The sequence below is a fragment of the Oncorhynchus tshawytscha genome, linkage group LG23, assembly GCF_018296145.1.
Source record: "Oncorhynchus tshawytscha isolate Ot180627B linkage group LG23, Otsh_v2.0, whole genome shotgun sequence".
NCBI classification, from domain to species: domain Eukaryota; kingdom Metazoa; phylum Chordata; class Actinopteri; order Salmoniformes; family Salmonidae; genus Oncorhynchus; species Oncorhynchus tshawytscha.
Genome location: NC_056451.1, coordinates 25,464,300 through 25,485,138, shown reverse-complemented (window position 1 = coordinate 25,485,138; position 20,839 = coordinate 25,464,300). Strand labels below are relative to the sequence as shown.

Sequence of the window (20,839 nt, the reverse complement as noted above, 5' to 3'; positions counted from 1 at the left end):
AACAAGACACCTGCTTAGCCTTTCAGCTGAAATTGCAATCAGCAGTGTTTGAAAGGCACAAGGCTGAAATCTATTCCGTTTTGAATGTGTGGTTCACAGTTTTGACAGCAGTGTGTTAGCATTTGAACAAAGTGCTGTAAATCCACAGTGTTATGCAGGTTGTGGTTAAAGTCATGGGATAAGTGTGTAGAGTTTTGAAAACTGTGTTCAAGCAATGAAAAACAAACTAGAGTTTGGTCCACATGAACTGCTGCTGTGCAGACTGTAGTTAGAGTTTTGCACATGTGACTCCAGTTGTGTCCACTGTCGTTTAGCAATCGAAAAAAGCTGTAATACAGAATGAGTAATAATAACTTGGCTATATACACAGGGTACCAGTACTGAATCCTTGGTGCATCAGTACTGCTTGCCGTACGGTAGCAGAGAGAACAGTCTGACTTGGGGGGCTGGAGTCTTTGACCATATTTAGGGCTTTCCTCTGACACTTCTACTCCACCTTCTACAGTCCACAGGGGAGAGATGAGACAGAGGACTAGGTAAAAGTTCATAAATGATCCTATAGACACTGAAATAAGGTCATTTTTGTATTTGCATTCTTAACACCCCCGGAATGAAGGTGTGGTAATCTAATCCTAGAACTGTGGCAACTTCGTCAAGCAGACGAGGGGTGTAGACAACCCTTCAGAGGAGGAGGAACAGAATCTGTGATGTCACAGAGGGGGAGGAGTAGATGACCTCATTCAGGGGCAGACTGAAAGGGAGGGGAAGTAAGAGGGAGAGAAAATGGAAGCAGTCTGCTATACATTTTTTTTCTCCACACACAAACTTTCAAAAAGAGAAAAGACGATAAGAGCCGATGACGATCAACCGATTGGGAATGAGAGCGAGAGATAAAGAAATAGGGAGGAATAACACTAACCTGACACTGAGTATACTGCACAACTGATGAGAACATCAAATATTACGTGTTTGAGGCCTTAAGGCCTTCATTGACCAAGGAGAGAGAGGTAAGTCAATCACTCTTACTCCTAACCTAACAGAAAACTATGAACAAACACTTGAAGTCAGTCTCTATTGTGAGTGTTATAGTTCCATTGAAAAACAACATGTGAAATGTAAACAACACCATCTAAAACTGCAGTGCTGACGACAGTATTGCATTACTGTAGTGAGTCTTACTGTAATGTTGTTCTATAGAACTGTTCTTATACATGTTATATTATACAGCAGGTGGGCACTTCTGGTCCTGGAGGGTTGCAGTGTGTGCAGGCTTTTATTCCAACCCTCAGAGCCCTGACAGAGAGAGAGAGAGCATGTCTTCTAACTTGGACTCCAGTCTAACCAGCATAGACTGGCTCCCCCAGCTGGGAATCAGCTCACTGCGATCAGGAAGAGAGAGAGGAGGAGAAGAGGGGGAGAGAAAGAAAGAGAGAGGGAGGGAGAGAAGTGATCTTCCTCCATCCATCCCTGTCCCCTTTCCTTCCTCTGGATCCAAAGCCAAGCCCCCTCACAGCTATGCCACCCTCATTGCCATGGCGATAGGTGCCGCCCCCGGCAGGAAGTTGAGTTTGAATGACATCTACATGTGGATCAGTGACATGTTCCCCTACTACAGCAGATCTGCCAGGGGATGGAAGGTGCAGTAATCAGAAATACTCCAAACTCTCCATGTGCTAACTGTCCAAAGTCCATTATCCAAAATAATTGTGTTACTGCAATACATGTTCATGCTTATTTTGCCTCCCAGAACTCCATCCGCCATAACCTGTCCCTCAATAAATGCTTCCGGAAGGTTCCTCGACCCCAAAGTGACCCTGGGAAGGTGAGTTATTCTAAAAACATTCAAACAGGGCCAGTGAATGTTTCAAACGGCCACAATGTTGCCACGTGAAAACATTAGGGACCAGTGCACTCGGTGATCCACTGTTTTCTGTGAAATACGATACATAGGCTAGAAATAGATAAAAGTATGATATTTCAAAATATACTGAATATATTACAGTTTCATACTTTTTGGTACTTTTGAAGTAATACTTATAAATTGTGAGAACCCTCCACCTCTTGTGTTTCCAGGGTTCCTATTGGATGATGGACGGCCCCTCAGAGCCCAATCCGCTGAGAGGAACCAAGCGTCCGTATCCAGCTGAAGAGGAGGAGGGGTCCATCCAGGTCCCCAATGTCTCAGTGATGCAGGCAGAGAAACAGCATTCACCTCAGACAGACCATTATAGGTCTTTAGCATCTCCACAGACAGACCATTATAGGTCTTTAGCATCTCCACAGACAGACCATTATACGTCTTTAGCATCTCCACAGACAGACCATTATAGGCCTTTAGCATCTCCACATACAGACCATTATAGGCCATTAGCATCGCCACAGACAGAACATTATACGTCTTTAGAATCGCCACAGGAACCCAGTCAACAACTATCCCCCCCACCATGCAAGGTAGAGTAAGTTCAGTCCCAACAAATGTATCCAGTAGATTGATAAAGATCATGGGTTTTACAACCAAATAATAAGCTGTTGTTGTCTATCACCTTGGTTCCACAGCAACCGCCACCCTATATGCAGTCCCCTGTCTCCTCTCTCCCTGTCCCCCATGATACCGTCTCCCCATCTACTGCCTCTGCTACTCTCCCCTCTCTTTCTGTTCCTCATTCTCTCCCCTCTCTTTCTGTCCCTCATTCTCTCCCCTCTCTTTCTATCCCTCATTCTCTCCCCTCTATTTCTATCCCTCACTCTCTCCCCTCTATTTCTATCCCTCACTCTCTCCCTTCTCTTTCTATCCCTCATTCTCTCCCCTCTCTTTCTGTTCCTCATCCTCTCCCCTCTCTTTCTGTCCCTCATTCTCTCCCCTCTCTTTCTGTCCCTCATTCTCTCTCCTCTCTTTCTGTCCCTCACTCTCTCCCCTCTCTTTCTGTCCCTCATTCTCTCTCCTCTCTTTCTGTCCCTCACTCTCTACCCTCTCTTTCTGTCCCTCACTCTCTACCCTCTCTTTCTGTCCCTCACTCTCTCCCCTCTCTTTCTGTCCCTCATTCTCTCCCCATCCCTCACTCTCTCCCCTCTCTTTCTGTCCCTCACTCTCTCCCCTCTCTTTCTGTTCCTCATTCTCTCTCCTCTCTTTCTGTCCCTCACTCTCTCCCCTCTCTTTCTGTCCCTCACTCTCTCCCCTCTCTTTCTGTCCCTCATTCTCTCCCCTCTCTTTCTACCTCTCACTCTAATGTCTCCTCTACTGTCTCCCCTCAAGCTCTCCCTTCTTCTGTTCCCGCTCTCTCTGTTCCCCCTCTCTCTGTCCCATCTCTTTCTGTTGCCCCCACCTACGCCTCGTCACACTCCTGTGATCCCCTTCTCCGTTTCTCCTTCTCTGATCTGAACCTGCCAGACCTCTACACCTCCTTCCAGTCCCTCTGCAGAAGCGTCAGGGAGAGAGTGGCCTCGCAATGTACGTTCTCTCTCACTTTCTAAATGAGTGTTTTTATACATATCTGTCTGTGCTGTCAGAGAATCTGTGTATGTGAATGTTTAACTCTCTCTCTCTCTCTCTGTAGCGGACGTGGGTCCATTATTTGTGTTGACCAATGACAGTACCCCACTGCACACCCCAACCCTCCCCGCTCTTTCCCCTCACCCTGTACCCTCTGTAGCGCCCGGGCCTCCTCCTGAGGCAGACAGACTGTCTCACAGCAGTGGTGATTATAACAACTCAACACCTGAACACCTTAGTACTTCAAAAACCTATTCAACTGTGCCTGTAGGTTTGTCACTGCACTGTGTGAATATGATACAGTAACTAACTCTTTGACAACCTATACCACCTCTCTCTCTGTTTGTCTCTGTAGTGGTGCCAGCAGACTGGTTCAGTACTACAGACACTCTGAAGGAGAGCTTTAGGGTCGCCAGCAGTCTGGACTGGGCCAACATTGACCTCACTAGCCACCCAGGTCACTTAACAAACTACATGATAATTATAGATCAATGCTACCCATTGTTTCTACATTGACAAGAATAGTTATCACATTGACAATATTCCTCTTTCTCCCCACTATTTGTTTTTTCCCCTCCTCCCTCTCTCCTGCAGACCTCCTGGAGAGCATGCGCCAGGCCGAGCTCTGTGATTGGGCGCTGGAGCCGACACTCTTCACTTCGCTCTGTGATTCATTGAACCGTTTCTTCACTCAGAATGGCCTAATTGGCTCATCCTCCGGTAACAACTCCCCATTGGCCCACGGTGCCCCTCAATCTCTACTCCTCCCACCCCTTACTCAAAACACCCCCACCCTGGCCAGCCTGACCCACCCCTCTCCCCTGGCCTACCCCCCTCTGGTCCCCCCTTCCAGCAGTGGGCAGCCTCCCAGGAGGCCCCTCCACCCCCAAACTCAGGGTGTACAGAGGCCCCACCTGACCCAAACTGAAGCCCTTCAGGCCAATGGTGAGACAGCCACTTTTCTAAACTATTGACAGTATTTTAGCTCCACATCTTCCAGCACACAGTAGTGGTGTTTTGGCAAGCGTTTTCATTGCAAAGCCTTTTTATTTTACAAAAAGTTATATTTTCTACCAGTGTAAAGCTTTGCTTCACTCAATGGTACATGTTGGGATTATTTAGTCAAATATACCATCACTCTGATGTTATCAAATGGCTTCCTCTCCTTGCCTTCCTTGGCCTCATTACCACTAATGTAACAGGGACAGAGCTGGGTTGGGTTGGTAAGGTAGAAAGTCCACCCCAGTCACATAGTGAAGGAGATGAGGAAAAAGGAAGTGTTAATAGGGAAGTGGACATTAAACTGCTTTGAAAGGGACTTGAGTTGCACTCCTTGTAATAGTTTGAGGTCTGTGCAGTAGTTTCCTAATCAACAAAGGAGGCTTATATTGTCTTCTCTTCACTCTCTCACACAGCTGGGATCCAACTTCAACCTAAACCCCGTCCCCCTATGAAACATCTCCATAACAACAGCGAGGAGATCCAAGATGACTTTGACTGGGACTCTCTGATCGCCTGAGAGTGAATTCTGTTTGCCCCACGATTCCATTCAGGAAGTCTACTGGATCAGTGTTGCCTGCCGGCACAGATCTAGGATCAGCTTACACTCCCCAAAACAAACCTGGACCACTGGGAGGAAACTTGCAAAACTGAACATAGATTAGTATCTAGGGGAAACTTCCTTCTACTCCGAGGGGCCTGCCATACAAAACACTACACCCTATATTCAGCTGCCTCACCACACACGCTACTCTTGCCAGTGAGGATGGTCATTGATACTGCATTCAGTCATAATGTATTGCTATAGTGAAATGGTTGAAAGGTTTTTGGTTCCTACTTATTTTCTGCAATTGTATCCCTATCTGGAAGTCTTCACAGAAGCTTCTGGACATGCATATATCCTCCAACTGACAGAGAAGACTTCATATGTTAATAACATACTATACAATTAATCCTTGTCCCAGTTTTTCCATCCAACAGCATTGGAACATCAAACACACAGTACACCAGACAGACAGATTTAACATAAGGAAACATACCCTTTGTGGATTTGTTTTATTTCTTAAATTTCTTTTTTTTTCTCATTTTACTTTTCAAATGTGAATGTTCACAGTTAACACCACACAAAATGTGACCTTTCCCAATAAAAGAGATCTTTTAGTTGATATAAAATAACAATCAATTCATCAAACTAAATGAAAAGAAACAGCATGGAGCATGTCATCAAGTCCCCTGTTGTTTAAGGTGGTTCATTCATTGAATTGTCTTTTTAAAAGAAGCATCTGCAGCTCTCCCCCCGTAGGAGCGAGGGTCAGAAAGGACAGGGTCCAGTCATCGAGGGTCAGAAAGGACAGGGTCCAGTCATCGAGGGTCAGAAAGGACAGGGTCCAGTCATCGAGGGTCAGAAAGGACAGGGTCCAGTCATCGAGGGTCAGAAAGGACAGGGTCCAGTCATCGAGGGTCAGAAAGGACAGGGTCCAGTCAGAGGGTCAGAAAGGACAGGGTCCAGTCATGTCGAGACACCTGGAGACGAGACATCCCGTATGAAAGAGTGAGAAAGACTAATGCTTTTGATTAATACAAAACATTTGTGAAATAAAATTGGCAGAAAAATGTGATCCTTATAATACCTCATTTAAAATCCCAACATTACATAGCATTGATACAAGTGACAATTTTTAAAAACAAAAATAATAGATTTGTATCTTGCTGAAATAAGCAAGGACGCAGGATGAATGGAGACAGACACATTCACACACACACACACACACACACACACACACACACACACACACACACACACACACACACACACACACACACTCTTCCACACAACACATTTACAAAACACATTCCATCTCTCCTCCACCAATTCGATAGTTGCCTTCTTGATTTCCATGACAATCAGTAAGAAAAAATAAGCATTTGATTTTATGGCATAATTGCGTAATTTCCCCCCCCCTTGTTTATTCATTCCCAGGAGCGGAAAAAATTATCAATAAATTATATTAAACGTTAAATAAAAAATAGAACAGCTATTGAATGATTTGACTATATTGTGGCTGAAATGTTAATGCCAGTTTTTTCAGTCCAAATCTTGTTCAGGAGTTTTTTTTATAAAATCCTCCTTCAATCCTCCTCTCATGTCAGTGTTCATCCTATCTTTCTCTTCTACAGACAAAGAGGAAGAGGCAGGTACAGGAATTTGTTTGTGTTTCAGTTTGTTAGTGGCCATGTCCCCTCTCTCTCCCCATCTCTGTCAGTGCAATAATACAATATTATATCAGTGTGACATAACTGATGAAGCCTAACTCTCAAACTCCCACCTTTATTTCAGAAAGAACTGAAAAAAACCAAAACGCATTAAAACAAAATAAAAAATAAATAAACGTCTATTTCCCTCCCGCTACATCCCACTGAAATGAACCAAAACGCATTAAAACAAAATAAAAAATAAATAAACGTCTATTTCCCTCCCGCTACATCCCACTGAAATGAACCAAAACGCATTAAAACAAAATAAAAAATAAATAAACGTCTATTTCCCTCCCGCTACATCCCACTGAAATGAACCAAAATATTTTTGTTGTTGAAATTCATGTAAATGCTTCTGAAAGAAAATAACAAATTCAGATGTTCTTTTTTCTTCTTTAAATAGAGATGTACACACGTTTCTTTTTGGAAACATAAATTGTTTGTGTTGAAGGAGGATCGCTCTGGGGGGAGGGGCAGTAGATAAGCCAGGGGGTGCGGCAGTGCCTGGATTGGGTGTTGAAGAGGAAGGGGGAGTGCCCGAAATGTCCTCAAAGAAGAAAGGGATTGGTGCTGGCACCCGTCACTCCGGCCCCTCCCACTGCTCCCCCGACTCCCATCACTCCAGCTGCCCCCGTAGGCCCCCCAAAATTCAGCTGTGGGGGCAGGGCCCCTCCGGGCCCCATGAAGTGAGAGGACCCAGGAGGACCCATGGGCGAGAGCCCGCCGTAGGGGGACATTCCCATGGGGCTCTGCATCATGCCCATCCCCAGGCCTGGTGCTCCCATACCCATAGGCCCCAAGCCCATGCCAGGGTATGCCATGGGGTTGGGTGGTACAGGGCTGGTGCGGAGGCTGCTGAGGCCGAGTGTGGAGGGCTGTGGGGAGATAGAGGACATGGGGGCGGCCGCGCCAAACGGGTTGGAGGTGGGGGGTGGCGTTGGGGAAACCCCCCTGCTGGAGATTGTGCTGCCCGGGGTGACTGCCATGCCAGGGGCTGAAGACGAGGCTGGAGAGGAGAGAATACTTCAATCAATATACTTTCATTTATTACAAACACAAAGTGCTTAAAAATGTGTGTGTATGTGTTCATGTGTTATCAGTACCTGTGGTCTGGAGGAAGGGGTTGTGTGTTGAGGAGGAGATTGATGGAGGAGGAGGTTGTTTAGGTTTGGGTTTAGAAGACACCAGTGAGTCCAGGTCCACCAGAGATGCGTTGGGTCCCAGGAATGACTCGGGGGTCTTACGGACAGGAAGTGAAGAGCACAGAGATGTGAGGTCAAAGGGCACCGGAGAACCCGCACTGTCGCCAGTTAACTGACCTCGCAGTTCTGGGTGTCCTACAGAGAGGAAGGGAGGGAGGGAAGGAGAGAGCGAGAGTGAAGGTGAACATGGAGTACTGTATTTATAGTGACTAACCAGATTAGACACCACAGCATTATACCAGTATTACTGAGGGAGGATGGAATGCAAGACAACTGTGTTTGTGGGTGAATGGGGGGGGTGCTCAATGAGCATCTCATCCACATGTCCTTGCCCTTATGTGTCAGCGTGTGTGTGGATGTACCTGTGCCATTAGTGTGTTTGGCGGAGTCGCTCCATGGGTCAGAGGTGATGATGGGGTCAACCCCGTCCCCAGCCCAGGGGTCTATTGGCCCCCCAAAAGAGGAGGTGGTGGAGAGGGGCACAGAGGGACCCCAGGGGTCGACACTGGGGGGGGTCACAGCTATGGGGGAGGGAGACAGGCAGGGGTTTGGCTCACATACAACACCAGGGTCGGGGTCAATACCATTTCAAGTCAGTCAATTCAAAAGATGAATTGGAATTCCCATCTAAGATTTCAAAAGTGGCATTTATTTTCAATGAGGATTGTTCATCTCTTGAACTGAACAGGAACCCAACCCAATACCATACAATATTTTGGGAACAAGGAGCTGGGCTGGATCCCAATAGTCCAATATGGCTTCCTTTCCCCACTTTCTCTCATTTATCTGTACTGCTATGGAAGAGCTGGACACAGACAATCTTTTCACTTGAAAGGAGGTAAGAACAGACAGAGATCTTTTATTGAAACCAGAGATACCCCTGACTGAAATATGAAGGGTCACATTCCAAATGATCTAAACATGCTGGCTATTTGAAGAGTATTGGGAAAATAGACCAAATGTATTGATGTCGTGTGTGGAGGTAGGGGTGTGGGACAAGGAGACGGAATGAGGGTAACAGGTGTAGACGGGGCCAGGGGAGTAAAGGTCAGAGGTCACTAACCTGAGGGTCCCCAGGGGTCAACGGAGTTGACTCTTGAGGAGGCGGTCTCTCCCCAGGGGTCTGGCGGGGGGCTATCGTTGGGGGCCGTCCCTCCACTAGCCCATGGGTCTACGCTGGGGGTGAGGCGGGCGATGAGGCACCCCAAGGGTCTGCAGGGGCCAGGCCCCAGGGGCCAGAGGGGGCTGGGAGGGGGACTGTGGGAGGGGGTGAGGGGCCGGCAGAGCCCCCAGAGGCAGCAGCAGGAGCCCCCCAGGGGTCCACAGCACTCAGCTCCATTAACGCACTCTGGGAGAGGATAATACACAGGTTATAACAACACACTGATGTTGAACAGACATAAAGAGTCAATGAGCTCAAGGCTAGTGTAGTCTGTCTCTCATACATACACACACACACACACACACACACACACACACACACACTGAAAATCACAGAGCAGTCAGTTAACATACACACTAAACAAATGTTGACACAGGCAACACACACAGTTGCCTTGATAAAAGCAGAGGATGAAAGAAGGGATAGATCAACTAGTACCGGGACGGAAGAGAGCGAGGGGTGTTTCTTGTTTCTCAACCTGTGGTCTGGGGACCAGCACCGGTCTGTTGATTTTGCTGAACAGTCAGTCAGATAATTGGCAAACTCAGTTCTTAAGCACAACTTTTAATTCAAAAAAAGGCTCCTCTAGGAAATATCATAGCTTACAGTTAGTTACTCGATAGGGTTCAGAAACCCTTCTGGTTTCGGTCTACACTACCTTCGCTTTCAGTTCTCTCCAATCACAGAATGCACAGGTGAGAGACACAACTACAGCAGGTAACACCAGGAGAGAGAAAGAGGAACTGAGTGGTATTGTCTAAAGAGTGTGTGTAGCCCCCATCCATCCCTCCCCTATGGCTGGCGTACACACACGTCACCAAACACACCTCCTCTGGCTTGGCCTTCTCCATCCTGCTCTCCTCGATGGCCATCTGCAGTCTCAGGTCGTCCCCCCTGCGCAGCCTCTCCTCCTGCCAATCACATACAGCTGTGATGTCATCACCTGCGACAAGCGCTCGGGCAGGCCAGCCCACAGGCACAGATCTAGGATCAGCTTACTACCTCCAAATTATAGCCAAAGCCATTTGGGGAGAATATGCTAAACTGACATTAGATCAGTGTCTAGGGAGCAACTTAATTTCCCTCCCCCAGGAAGCACTATCTGACCGTGATGCAAAGCTCCAGAAGAGATGCTACCTTTAGTGGCTGCTCTCAGATCAGCTCTCCTCAACCCACCTTAGGGAGTTGGAAAACATTCTCCCTTCCTTGAGGAAATCAAAAACTGATTCTAGACCAGCCGCTATGGGCAGTATCCTCTTTCACCTTCTGAAGAAACTGGTCAGGGTCCCAGCCATACTGGACGTGGACTGTCTGCCAGGGCTCTCTATTCAACCACTGCCTGTATCCAGAAGTGTTCATGGGCAGACAAAACAGCAGTCCTCTTCTTGTGCTTCTGCAAGGAAGTTGACATTCTAGAACGAAGTCGGGGTGCTAGAATGACGTCGGGGTGCTAGAATGACGTCGGGGTGCTAGAATGACGTCGGGGTGCTAGAATGACGTCGGGGTGCTAGAATGACGTGCTAGAATGGGTGCTAGAATGACGTCGGGGTGCTAGAATGACGTCGGGGTGCTAGAATGACGTCGGGGTGCTAGAATGACGTCGGGGTCCTAGAATGACGTCGGGGTCCTAGAATTACACTGAGGTTGTATCTATACTTCAGAACTTTGTGAGACAAAAGAACAAACTAGGTAAAAAAACAACCTATAGTTTTAACAATGCTTAGGGAGAGTGTTGTTTTGCCTTAGCCTCTTCTGAATACCGGTGTTGATTGAATACTGCCCTCCAACTTGCAGAGTGGGCACTGGAAGAGGCCTTTAATTGAGTGTGTTTAAGTATGTCATTGTGTGTAGTTTGAAGCATGCGTTCAGAACAGAGTCATTTGCAACGGAAGGAAAAAAGGGAGTAATCACTCATTCAGAAAGGGTTCAATTGAGTCATTCAAATTATGAAGTCTTTGCCATGCATCATTTTACACTGATTAAATCATAGGGGAGATATTTTTAAAACTACTTCTTTCCTTCTTATATTATTAACCCATTGACGTGTATGTTTGGAATGAATGAAACAGATCATTCCTATAAATATCATTCATTTTGATTGGGATTAAGACTCGATGGAGTGACCGCCGGCTGGGTAGACAGATAGATAGGTAGATGATGATCGGTCGGTCAGGTGGTGACCTTTGCCCCCTGACCTGTTCTTGTACTTCCTTGCTGAGTGTGAGTGCATAGCGGAGCTCTGCGTCCTCCAGAGGGGCCACAGTAGTCTGGGGGTCAGGGGTCAGAGGGTAAAGGTGAGTGAATGGAAACACACATTGTCCTGGGTTAACCTTGCTATGCCCGGATACTTCTGTTATGGACTGTAGTTAAGTGTCACCATATACATGTGTTCTATGTATAGTGGTTGTAGGGTGTAAAGTGCATATATTCTATACAAATCAACCCATTTATCAAGCCATTGGACCGCAGGGTAACAGTGTGGTTGGCCAGCGGGGGCTCTGCCTACCCTCCTCCAGCTCCAGACTGGCTGTACTGTATACCTGTTCCGCCTCCTCCTTGCTCATGGCCAGGGCCAGCTGCAGCTGCAGGTCCTCCTCACCGGAGCTCTGTGGCCACGCTTGCTCTGGGTCCGCCCCTCCAGAGTGAGAGCCCTGAGACAGCGCTCCACCCCCCAGACCTGGAGCTGAGGGGACCGAAGAGGCTGGGGGACAGGATGAGGGGTACGGAGAACAGGGAAAGGAGGCGAAAGAAAATGGTATTGCTTGCACATCATGGCATAGTTAGAGCTGGGCAGGAACAAAAGCCTGCAAACACCACATGCATCTCTCCAGGATCAGGGCAGCACTGCATCACAGCAGACAACTTAAAACTACATTTCTGTTTATGGTTTGCTTTCCTCCTCAATTTGTTTCAGATCCCCTGGTGGCTGGTGCAGGCTGGGTAATGTAGTTGTCTCTCACCACTGGTGGTCTGTGCCATCTTCTCTTTGGTCTTGAGGGCATGGATCCTCTCCTCTCGTAGTCTCTCCTCGTCCTTCAGCAGTGTTACCAGCTGTTTGGCCTTCTCCCGCACATTCACCCCCTGACACACATGCAGGTGAATGCACATGAGTACATACAACTCGGTGCATAACCTTCCTAACTACGCAGCTGTGTCACTGAATTGTTGATAAATGTCAGTTATTTGCCTGCAAACTAAGTGCCACATTCCTGTTTCAGTCGTTCCATTTCCATCAGTGTTTCCCTGTGACCTGCTATATTGCCATTACCAGCCCATAAACATGTTACTGTTGGCTTTCACTCTGTGTTTGTATAAGAGGTCACAGTGAAAACACTGTAAAGTCCTTGAATGAGAGGCGAGTAGTGATCCCGTACCAGTGTGTGTTTGGGAATGTGTGTGTACAGTGTGTGTGCATGTGCGCGCGTCGTACCTGGTCCTTGCCGTCTCTGTCGATGAACTGGAAGTCCTTGAGAGTCTGGACAGCGTAGATGTTCTCTCTGCACTGCTGAGCCACGCGCTCTGAACCCGTCTTTATGAGGTACTCCATGAGAGTCATAGCCTGGAGAACAGTAGAAACCACAGAGATCATATTAAATTACTGGAGATGCTATGTCATAAACCCTCAAAGTTCCAGAACGGGACGAGAATAGCAGCCATAGATGTGGTAAAGAGGTCAATCGAACTCGACCAAAACAATGGAATTGCCATGGAAACGAGTACAGGAAAGAGCAGTGAAGGAAGATCCCGAATCTCCTCATTTCCCCCCAGCAGAATTAGCCGACATTTAGGCTATTGTTTATGTGCATTTCACACTATGTTGAGGTACAAATCAGAGTATAAAGCTTGTATGGACACTAACCCCCATACAGGTTCATGTCATTATCACCAAGCAACTGCATTACAGTTAAAAACTACTTTGATTACCACCACCGATTGCTGTATGCTACACTCTATATATATATATATATATATATATATGTTTGGGTGTCACTTAAAAAATGTCCTTGTTTTTTAAAGAAAAACTACTTTTTTATCCATTAAAATAACATCAAATTGATCAGAAATAGTGTAGACATTGTTCATTTCAAACATTCATGGAATCATTAATTCCACTGAAACTGACAAGCTAGCTAACAAGCATAATGTGCACAATATCTTATCACTGGCTGACCTAGTCACTGGCCAAAATGGAAGATCTTTTATACTGTCATATGAAGCCTTAGAACAATGAGACAGATATTTCACCGGATGTATAAATGTGAAGCATCCGTTTGGCATTTCAACTCACTACCAAATATGGTAGTGAAAGGAAGCCCAGTGGGCGGCAGTGGGAGAAGATGGAACAAAATGGATTTGTCGATATTCTGCAAATTTTCTCAATGCAGTTCTCTTCCCAAAACTAAAATATGTTACGAACAGAGTGGACTAAACTTTGCCAAAGTATAAAAAAATGGTGTTGTTTAGAAACAGTGCAAAGGCAAATTGAGTTATTGCAAATATGCAAATGAATGCTAGAACGCGACAATAGGATCTTGCTAGATCGTGCTTGGTTCTGCCCACTATGACTCATTTGATCCCATTTGAAAACAACGGACTGTGGTCTATCTTGGTTTAGTTATGTCCATTCTAGTATTCTAATTCCTATTTCTATGTGCACAAATACAACAGTGAGAGTGAGTGTGTGAGCAGACAAACCAGACAGACAGACTACGTCACCTGTTGTTATGGTCAATATTGAACAGACATTCGCACAACTTTCCTTTTCACTTCCTCTAGCTCACCACCCACACACGCAAACCTTGTAGACGTGTCTCCAGTTCTTGCCGTGGTCGTTGAGTCGTTTCCACACCATGCTCATGATCTCAGAGAAGGCCACTACGTTGTAGGTCAGGTCTGCAATCTCTGACATCAGAGAGCTGCTGGGGCCCCATGGGTCATTGGACGTCGCTTCCCGCACCTGGAGACAAGGGGAGGCCAGGGAAAGAGGAGACCAGGGGCGTGGGGGGGAGAGAGACAAGAGACAGAGGGGGGGGAAGAGAGACAAGAGACAGAGGGGGGAGAGAGACAAGAGACAGAGGGGGAGAGAGACAAGAGACAGAGGGGGAGAGAGACAAGAGACAGAGGGGGGAGAGACAAGAGACAGACAGGGGGGGGAGAGACAAGAGACAGAGGGGGGAGACAAGAGACAGAGGGGGGGGAGAGACAAGAGACAGGGGGGGGGAGACAAGAGACAGAGGGGGGGTGGAGAGAGACAAGAGACAGAGGGGGAGGGAGAGAGACAAGAGACAGAGGGGGAGAGAGAGAGACAAGAGACAGAGGGGGAGAGAGAGAGACAAGAGACAGAGACAGGGGGAGAGAGAGACAAGAGACAGAGGGGGAGAGAGAGAGACAAGAGACAGAGGGGGGAGAGAGAGAGACAAGAGACAGAGGGGGAGAGAGAGAGACAAGAGACAGAGGGGGAGAGAGAGAGACAAGAGACAGAGGGGGAGGAGAGAGACAAGAGACAGAAGGGGGAGAGAGAGAGACAAGAGACAGAGGGGGAGGGAGAGAGAGACAAGAGACAGAGGGGGGAGAGAGAGACAAGAGACAGAGGGGGGAGAGACAAGAGACAGAGGGGGGGAGAGAGAGACAAGAGACAGAGAGGGGGGAGGAGAGAGACAAGAGACAGAGGGGGAGAGAGACAAGAGAGAGGGGGAGAGAGAAGAGACAGAGGGGGAGAGAGACAAGAGACAGAGGGGGGAGAGACAAGAGACAGAGGGGGAGAGAGACAAGAGACAGAGGGGGAGAGAAGAGACAGAGGGGGGGAGACAAGAGACAGAGGGGGAGAGAGAGAAGAGACAGAGGGGGTGAGAGAAGAGACAGAGACGGAGGGGGTGAGAGAAGAGACAGAGGGGGTGAGAGAAGAGACAGAGGGGGTGAGAGAGACAAGAGACAGAGGGGGGGAGAGAGAGACAAGAGACAGAGGGGGGAGAGAGACAAGAGACACAGGGGGGAGAGACAAGAGACAGAGGGGGGAGAGAGACAAGAGAGAGGGGGAGACAAGAGACAGGGGGGGAGAGAGACAAGAGACGGAGGGGGGGGAGAGACAAGAGACAGAGGGGGGAGAGAGACAAGAGACAGAGGGGGGGAGAGACAAGAGATCGAGGGGGAGGAGAGAGACAAGAGACAGAGGGGGAGAGAGAGAAGAGACAGAGACAGGGGAGAGAGAAGAGAGAGGGGGGAGAGAGAAGAGAGAGGGGGGGAGAGAGAAGAGAGAGGGGGGAGAGAAACATCAGGATTCTTTCTTTAACCTTTATTTAACTAGACAAGTCAGTTAAGAACAAAATCTTATTTACTATGACGGCCTAGGAACAGTGGGTTAACTGCCTTGTTCAGGGGCAGAACGACAGATTTTTACCTTGTCAGCTCAGGGATTCGATCGAGAAAAATTTCAGTTACTGGCCCATGGCTCTAACCACTAGGCTACCTGACGCCCCAAAAGCATTGAACAATCTAAGGTGTGATTTATTGATCAATTAATTGATTAATCAACTGGTAGTTTATATCAAGACAGACTATTCATTCCCTTGGCAAGCTCAAGCCAACAAAATATTACGATACAAAGCTCCCGACTAAACATGTAAAAACAGACAAAACAATTATGAAAAGTACTTTAATCAAATGAACCCCCTGATAAGTCCACAGCCGTGATTCACCGTAGGTCACCTTAACTGATCATCTCTTCTACTCTCTGGGGTGTGGAGATGATGTGATGATAAACAGGCTGGACAGAACCATCATGATGAATGGATAACATGATTACATTAACCCAGATAGCGAGAGGTGGAGATACAGGGAGTACACAGTGGAATGTATTCTTTGGTAAGTACCAATAGTTAAGAGTAGTTAAGACAGAAGTAAGGGAGGAGAGGAAGAAAGAGTTGGAGAGGGAGGAAGCAGAGGCGGGGAAGACTGAGGTGAGATGGCCTTGAACGATGTGGTGAGGAAGGGAGGAAGAGGACAATGGGTAACAGAAGAATAAAAAAAATAGAGGTGTGAGGTGTGGGTGGAAAAGTGGTCGGAGAGGAAGAGAGAAAAGAAAGAGGACGAGCGAACCTTGATCTCTGCCTCTGAGAAGTTGTGGACAATGTTCTTTACTTGTCGCCGTAGCGATGAGGTCGACATGGCAACCGTCTGGCTGTCGGGTTCCACGGAAAATCTGCTCCACACAGAGAAAGAGAGGGGTTGTAAAACAGTTAATACAACACAAAACAAATAGCAGCCAGGGTAAAGTGTACAGTGAGTTAATACACAGAGAGAGGAGAGGAGCCAAACTCTGAGGAGAAGAAACAAGTAGACAAAAAGAAAAGCAGCAACAGAGAGAGAGACATCAAGAGAGAGAGAGACATCAAGAGAGCGAGAGACATCAAGAGAGCGAGAGACATCAAGAGAGCGAGAGACATCAAGAGAGCGAGACATCAGAAGAGAGACATCAGAAGAGAGTCATCAGAAGAGAGTCATCAGAAGAGAGACATCAAGAGAGAGAGAGACATCAAGAGAGAGAGAGACATCAAGAGAGAGAGAGACATCAAGAGAGAAACATCAAGAGAGCGAGACATCGAGAAAGAGACATCAGAAAGAGAGACATCAAGAGAGAAATTCAAGAGAGAGAGAGAGACATCAAGAGAGAGAGACATCAAGAGACATCAAGAGAGCGAGACATCAAGAGAGCGAGACATCAGAAAGAGAGAGACATCAAGAGAGACATCAAGAGAGAAATTCAAGAGAGAGAGAGAGACATCAAGAGAGAGAGACATCAAGAGACATCAAGAGAGCGAGACATCGAGAGAGTGAGACATCAGAAAGAGAGAGAGACATCAAGAGAGAGAGAGATCAAGAGAGAGACATCAAGAGAGCGAGAGAGACATATTTAACTAGGCAAGTCAGTTAAGAACACATTCTTATTTTCAATGACGGCCTAGGAACGGTGGGTTAACTGCCTCGTTCAGGGGCAGAAAGACAGATTTTCACATTGTCAGCTTGAGGGATCCAATCTTGCAACCTTACAGTTAACTAGTCCAACGCAATAACGACCTGCCCCTCTCTCGTTGCACTCCACAAGGAGACTGCCTGTTACACAAATGCAGTAAGCCAAGGTAAGTTGCTAGCTAGCATTAAACTTATCTTATAAAAAATAATCAATCATAATCACTAGTTAACTACACATGGTTGATGATATTACTAGATATTATCTAGCGTGTCCTGTGTTGCATATAATCTGACTGAGCATACAAGTATCTAAGTATCTGACTGAGCGGTTGTAGGCAGAAGCAGGCGCGTAAACATTCATTCAAACAGCACTTTCGTGCGTTTTGCCAGCAGCTCTTCGATGTGCGTCAAGCATTGCGCTGTTTTTGACTTCAAACCTATCAACTCCCGAAATGAGGCTGGTGTGACCCAAGTGAAATGGCTGGCTAGTTAGCGCGCGCTAATAGTGTTTCAAACTTCACTCGCTCCGAGCCTTGGGGTGGTTGTTTCCCTTGCTCTGCATGGGTAACGCTGCTTCGATGGTGGCTGTTGTCGTTGTGTTGCTGGTTCGAGCCGAGGGAGGAGCGAGGAGAGGGACGGAAGCTATAAAGTTACACTGGCAATACTAAAGTGCCTATAAGAACATCCAATAGTCAAAGGTTAATGAAATACAAAATGGTATAGAGGGAAATAGTCCTATAATAACTACAACCTAAAACTTCTTACCTGGGAATATTGAAGACTCATGTTAAAAGGAACCACCAGCTTTCATATGTTCTCATGTTCTGAGCAAGGAACTGAAACGTTAGCTTTCTTAAATAGCACTTTTACGTTCTTCTCCAACACTTTGTTTTTGCATTATTTAAACCAAATTGAACATGTTTCATTATCTACTTGAGGCTAAATAGATTTTATTGATGTATTATATTAAGTTAAAATAAGTGTTAATTCAGTATTGTTGTAATTGTCATTAATACAAATACGGTTTATTTTTTAAAGATGTGTGTGTATATATATACACATATATTTTTTTAAATCGGCCGATTAATCGGTATCGGCTTTTTTGGTCCTCCAATAAATCGGTATCGAAAAATCATGATCGGTCGACCTCTAATCGAGAGAGACATCGAGAGAGACATTGAGAGAGAGAGCGGCATCAAGAGAGAGACATTGAGAGAGAGAGAGAGAGAGAGAGGGGGAGAGACCCATCGAGCGAGAGGGGGAGAGACCCATCGAGCGAGAGGGGGAGAGACCCATCGAGCGAGAGGGGGAGAGACCCATCGAGCGAGAGGGGGAGAGACCCATCGAGCGAGAGAGACCCATCGAGCGAGAGACCCATCGAGCGAGAGAGACCCATCGAGCGAGAGAGACCCATCGAGCGAGAGAGACCCATCGAGCGAGAGAGACCCATCGAGCGAGAGAGACCCATCGAGCGAGAGAGACCCATCGAGCGAGAGAGACCCATCGAGCGAGAGAGACCCATCGAGCGAGAGAGACCCATCGAGCGAGAGAGACCCATCGAGCGAGAGAGACCCATCGAGCGAGAGGGGGAGAGACCCATCGAGCGAGAGGGGGAGAGACCCATCGAGCGAGAGGGGGAGAGACCCATCGAGAGAGAGGGGGAGAGACCCATCGAGAGAGAGGGGGAGAGACCCATCGAGAGAGAGGGGGAGAGACCCATCGAGAGAGAGGGGGAGAGACCCATCGAGAGAGAGGGGGAGAGAACCATCGAGAGAGAGAGAGAGAGAGACACATCGACATCTTGTGGTCAAGATGCTTGTCTAAGCCCAAACAGCCCACTCTCCTCATCAATATGTACCCATGATTAAAGTGGCTGGAGTAGAGTCAGTGTCATTGACAGTGTGTTGGCAGTAGCCACTCAATGTTAGTGGTGGCTGTTTAACAGTCTGATGGCCTTGAGATAGAAGCTGTTTTTCAGTTTCTCCTCGGTCCCAGCTTTGATGCACTCTGTACTGACCTCGCCTTCTGATGACAGCGGGGTGAACAGGCAGTGCCTGGTGGTTGATGTCCTTGATGATCTTTATGGCCTTCCTGTAGCATCGGGTGGTGTAGGTGTCCTGGAGGGCAGGTAGTTTGCCCCGGTGATGCGTTGTGCAGACCTCACTACCCTCTGGAGAGCCTTACGGCTGAGGGCGGTGCAGTTGCCATACCCAGGCGGTGATACAGCCCGCCAGGATGCCTCGATTGTGCATCTGGTAGAAGTTTGTGAGTGCTTTTGGTGACAAGTCAATTCTTCAGCCTCCTGAGGTTGAAGAGGCGCTGCTGCGCCTTCCTCACGATGCTGTCTGTGTGAGTGGACCAATTCAGTTTGTCTGTGATGTGTATGCCGAGGAACTTAAAACTTTGCTACCCTCTCCACTACTGTTCCATCGATGATGGGGGGTGTTCCCTCTGCTGTTTCCTGAAGTCCACAATCATCTCCTTAGTTTTGTTGACGTTGAGTGTGAGGTTATTTTCCTGACACCACACTCCAGAGGGCCCTCACCTCCTCCTCCCTTGTAGGCCGCCTGTCGTTGTTGGTGATCAAGCCTACCACTGTTGTGTCGTCCGCAAACTTGATGATTGAGTTGGAGGCGTGCATGGCCACGCAGTCGTGGGTGAACAGGAGTACAGGAGAGGGCTCAGAACGCACCCTTGTGGGGGCCCCAGCAAGTTGAGGATCAGCGGGGAGGAGATGTTGTTGCCTACCCTCACCACCTGGGGCGGCCCGTCAGGAAGTCCAGTACCCAGCTGCACAGGGCGGGGTCGAGACCCAGGGTCTCGAGCTTGATGACGAGCTTGAGGGTACCATGGTGTTGAAATGCCGAGCTGTAGTCGATGGAACAGCATTCTCACATAGGTATTCCTCTTGTCCAGATGGGTTAGGGCAGTGTGCAGTGTGGTTGAGATTGCATCGTCTGTGGACCTATTTGGGCGGTAAGCAAATTGAGTGGGTCTAGGTGTCAGGTAGGGTGGAGGTGATATGGTCCTTGACTAGTCTCTCAAAGCACTTCATGATGACGGATGTGAGTGCTACGGGCGGTAGTCGTTTAGCTCTGGGTTACCTTAGCTTGGGAACAGAACAGTAGGCCCTCTTGAAGCATGTGGGAACAGCAGACTGGTATAGGGATTTGATTGAATATGTCCGTAAACACACCGGCCAGCTGGTCTGCGCATGCTCTGGAGGGCGCGGCTGGGGATGCCGCCTGGGCCTGCAGCCTTGCGAGGGTTAACACGCTTAAATGTCTTACTCACTTCGGCACAGCAGTGAAGGAGAGACCGCATAAGCTCGTTGCAGGCCGTGTCAGTGGCACTGTATTGTCCTCAAAGCGGGCAAAAAGTTATTTAGTCTGCCTGGGAGCAAGACATCCTGGTCCGTGACTGGGCTGGGTTTCTTCCTGTAGTCCGTGATTGACTGTAGACCCTGCCACATACCTCTTGTGTCTGAGCCGTTGAATTGAGATTCTACTTTGTCTCTGTACTGGCGCTTAGCTTGTTTGATAGCCTTGCGGAGGGAATAGCTGCACTGTTTGTATTCAGTCATGTTACCAGACACCTTGCCCTGATTAAAAGCAGTGGTTCGTGCCTTCAGTTTCACACGAATGCTGCCATCAATCCACGGTTTCTGGTTAGGGAATGTTTTAATCGTTGCTATGGGAACGACATCTTCAACGCACGTTCTAATGAACTCGCACACCGTATCAGCGTATTCGTCAATGTTGT

At 47.7% G+C, this 20,839-nt stretch overlaps 2 protein-coding genes across 2 annotated transcripts in view; one reads left to right on the top strand and one right to left on the bottom strand.

Moving 5' to 3' along the window:
- Positions 1–1,532: 1,532 nt before the first annotated feature.
- On the top strand, positions 1,533–5,009 carry LOC112240766 (forkhead box protein J2-like). Its single transcript, XM_042304413.1, has 8 exons — positions 1,533–1,637; positions 1,748–1,822; positions 2,074–2,131; positions 3,254–3,448; positions 3,555–3,695; positions 3,846–3,947; positions 4,085–4,435; positions 4,906–5,009. The coding sequence occupies exons 1-8, from the start codon at positions 1,533–1,535 to the stop codon at positions 5,007–5,009; spliced, it is 1,131 nt and encodes a 376-aa protein (XP_042160347.1).
- Positions 5,010–5,530: 521 nt separating this feature from the next.
- LOC112240765 (epsin-1) overlaps positions 5,531–20,839 on the bottom strand; it is a 54,531-nt gene continuing 39,222 nt past the window's right edge. Inside the window, 12 exon segments of the mRNA XM_042305020.1 lie at positions 5,531–7,751; positions 7,849–8,082; positions 8,310–8,468; positions 9,011–9,121; positions 9,124–9,295; positions 9,937–10,020; positions 11,305–11,376; positions 11,650–11,810; positions 12,070–12,190; positions 12,540–12,668; positions 13,908–14,066; positions 16,205–16,307. Coding sequence (XP_042160954.1) covers positions 7,294–7,751; positions 7,849–8,082; positions 8,310–8,468; positions 9,011–9,121; positions 9,124–9,295; positions 9,937–10,020; positions 11,305–11,376; positions 11,650–11,810; positions 12,070–12,190; positions 12,540–12,668; positions 13,908–14,066; positions 16,205–16,273 — 1,929 coding nt within the window. The 5' untranslated portion in view covers positions 16,274–16,307 and the 3' untranslated portion in view covers positions 5,531–7,293.

What these genes read in the sequence shown, in the direction of transcription:
- LOC112240766 (XM_042304413.1), top strand. Translation starts at nt 1,533, where the DNA reads ATGGCGATAGGTGCCGCCCCCGGCAGGAAGTTGAGTTTGAATGACATC. An exon ending in TCCGCTGAGAGGAACCAAGC is followed by an intron (nt 2,132 to 3,253) that starts GTCCGTATCCAG and finishes TCTCCCCTCAAG; the next exon opens with CTCTCCCTTCTTCTGTTCCC. An exon ending in CAGACTGTCTCACAGCAGTG is followed by an intron (nt 3,696 to 3,845) that starts GTGATTATAACA and finishes TTGTCTCTGTAG; the next exon opens with TGGTGCCAGCAGACTGGTTC.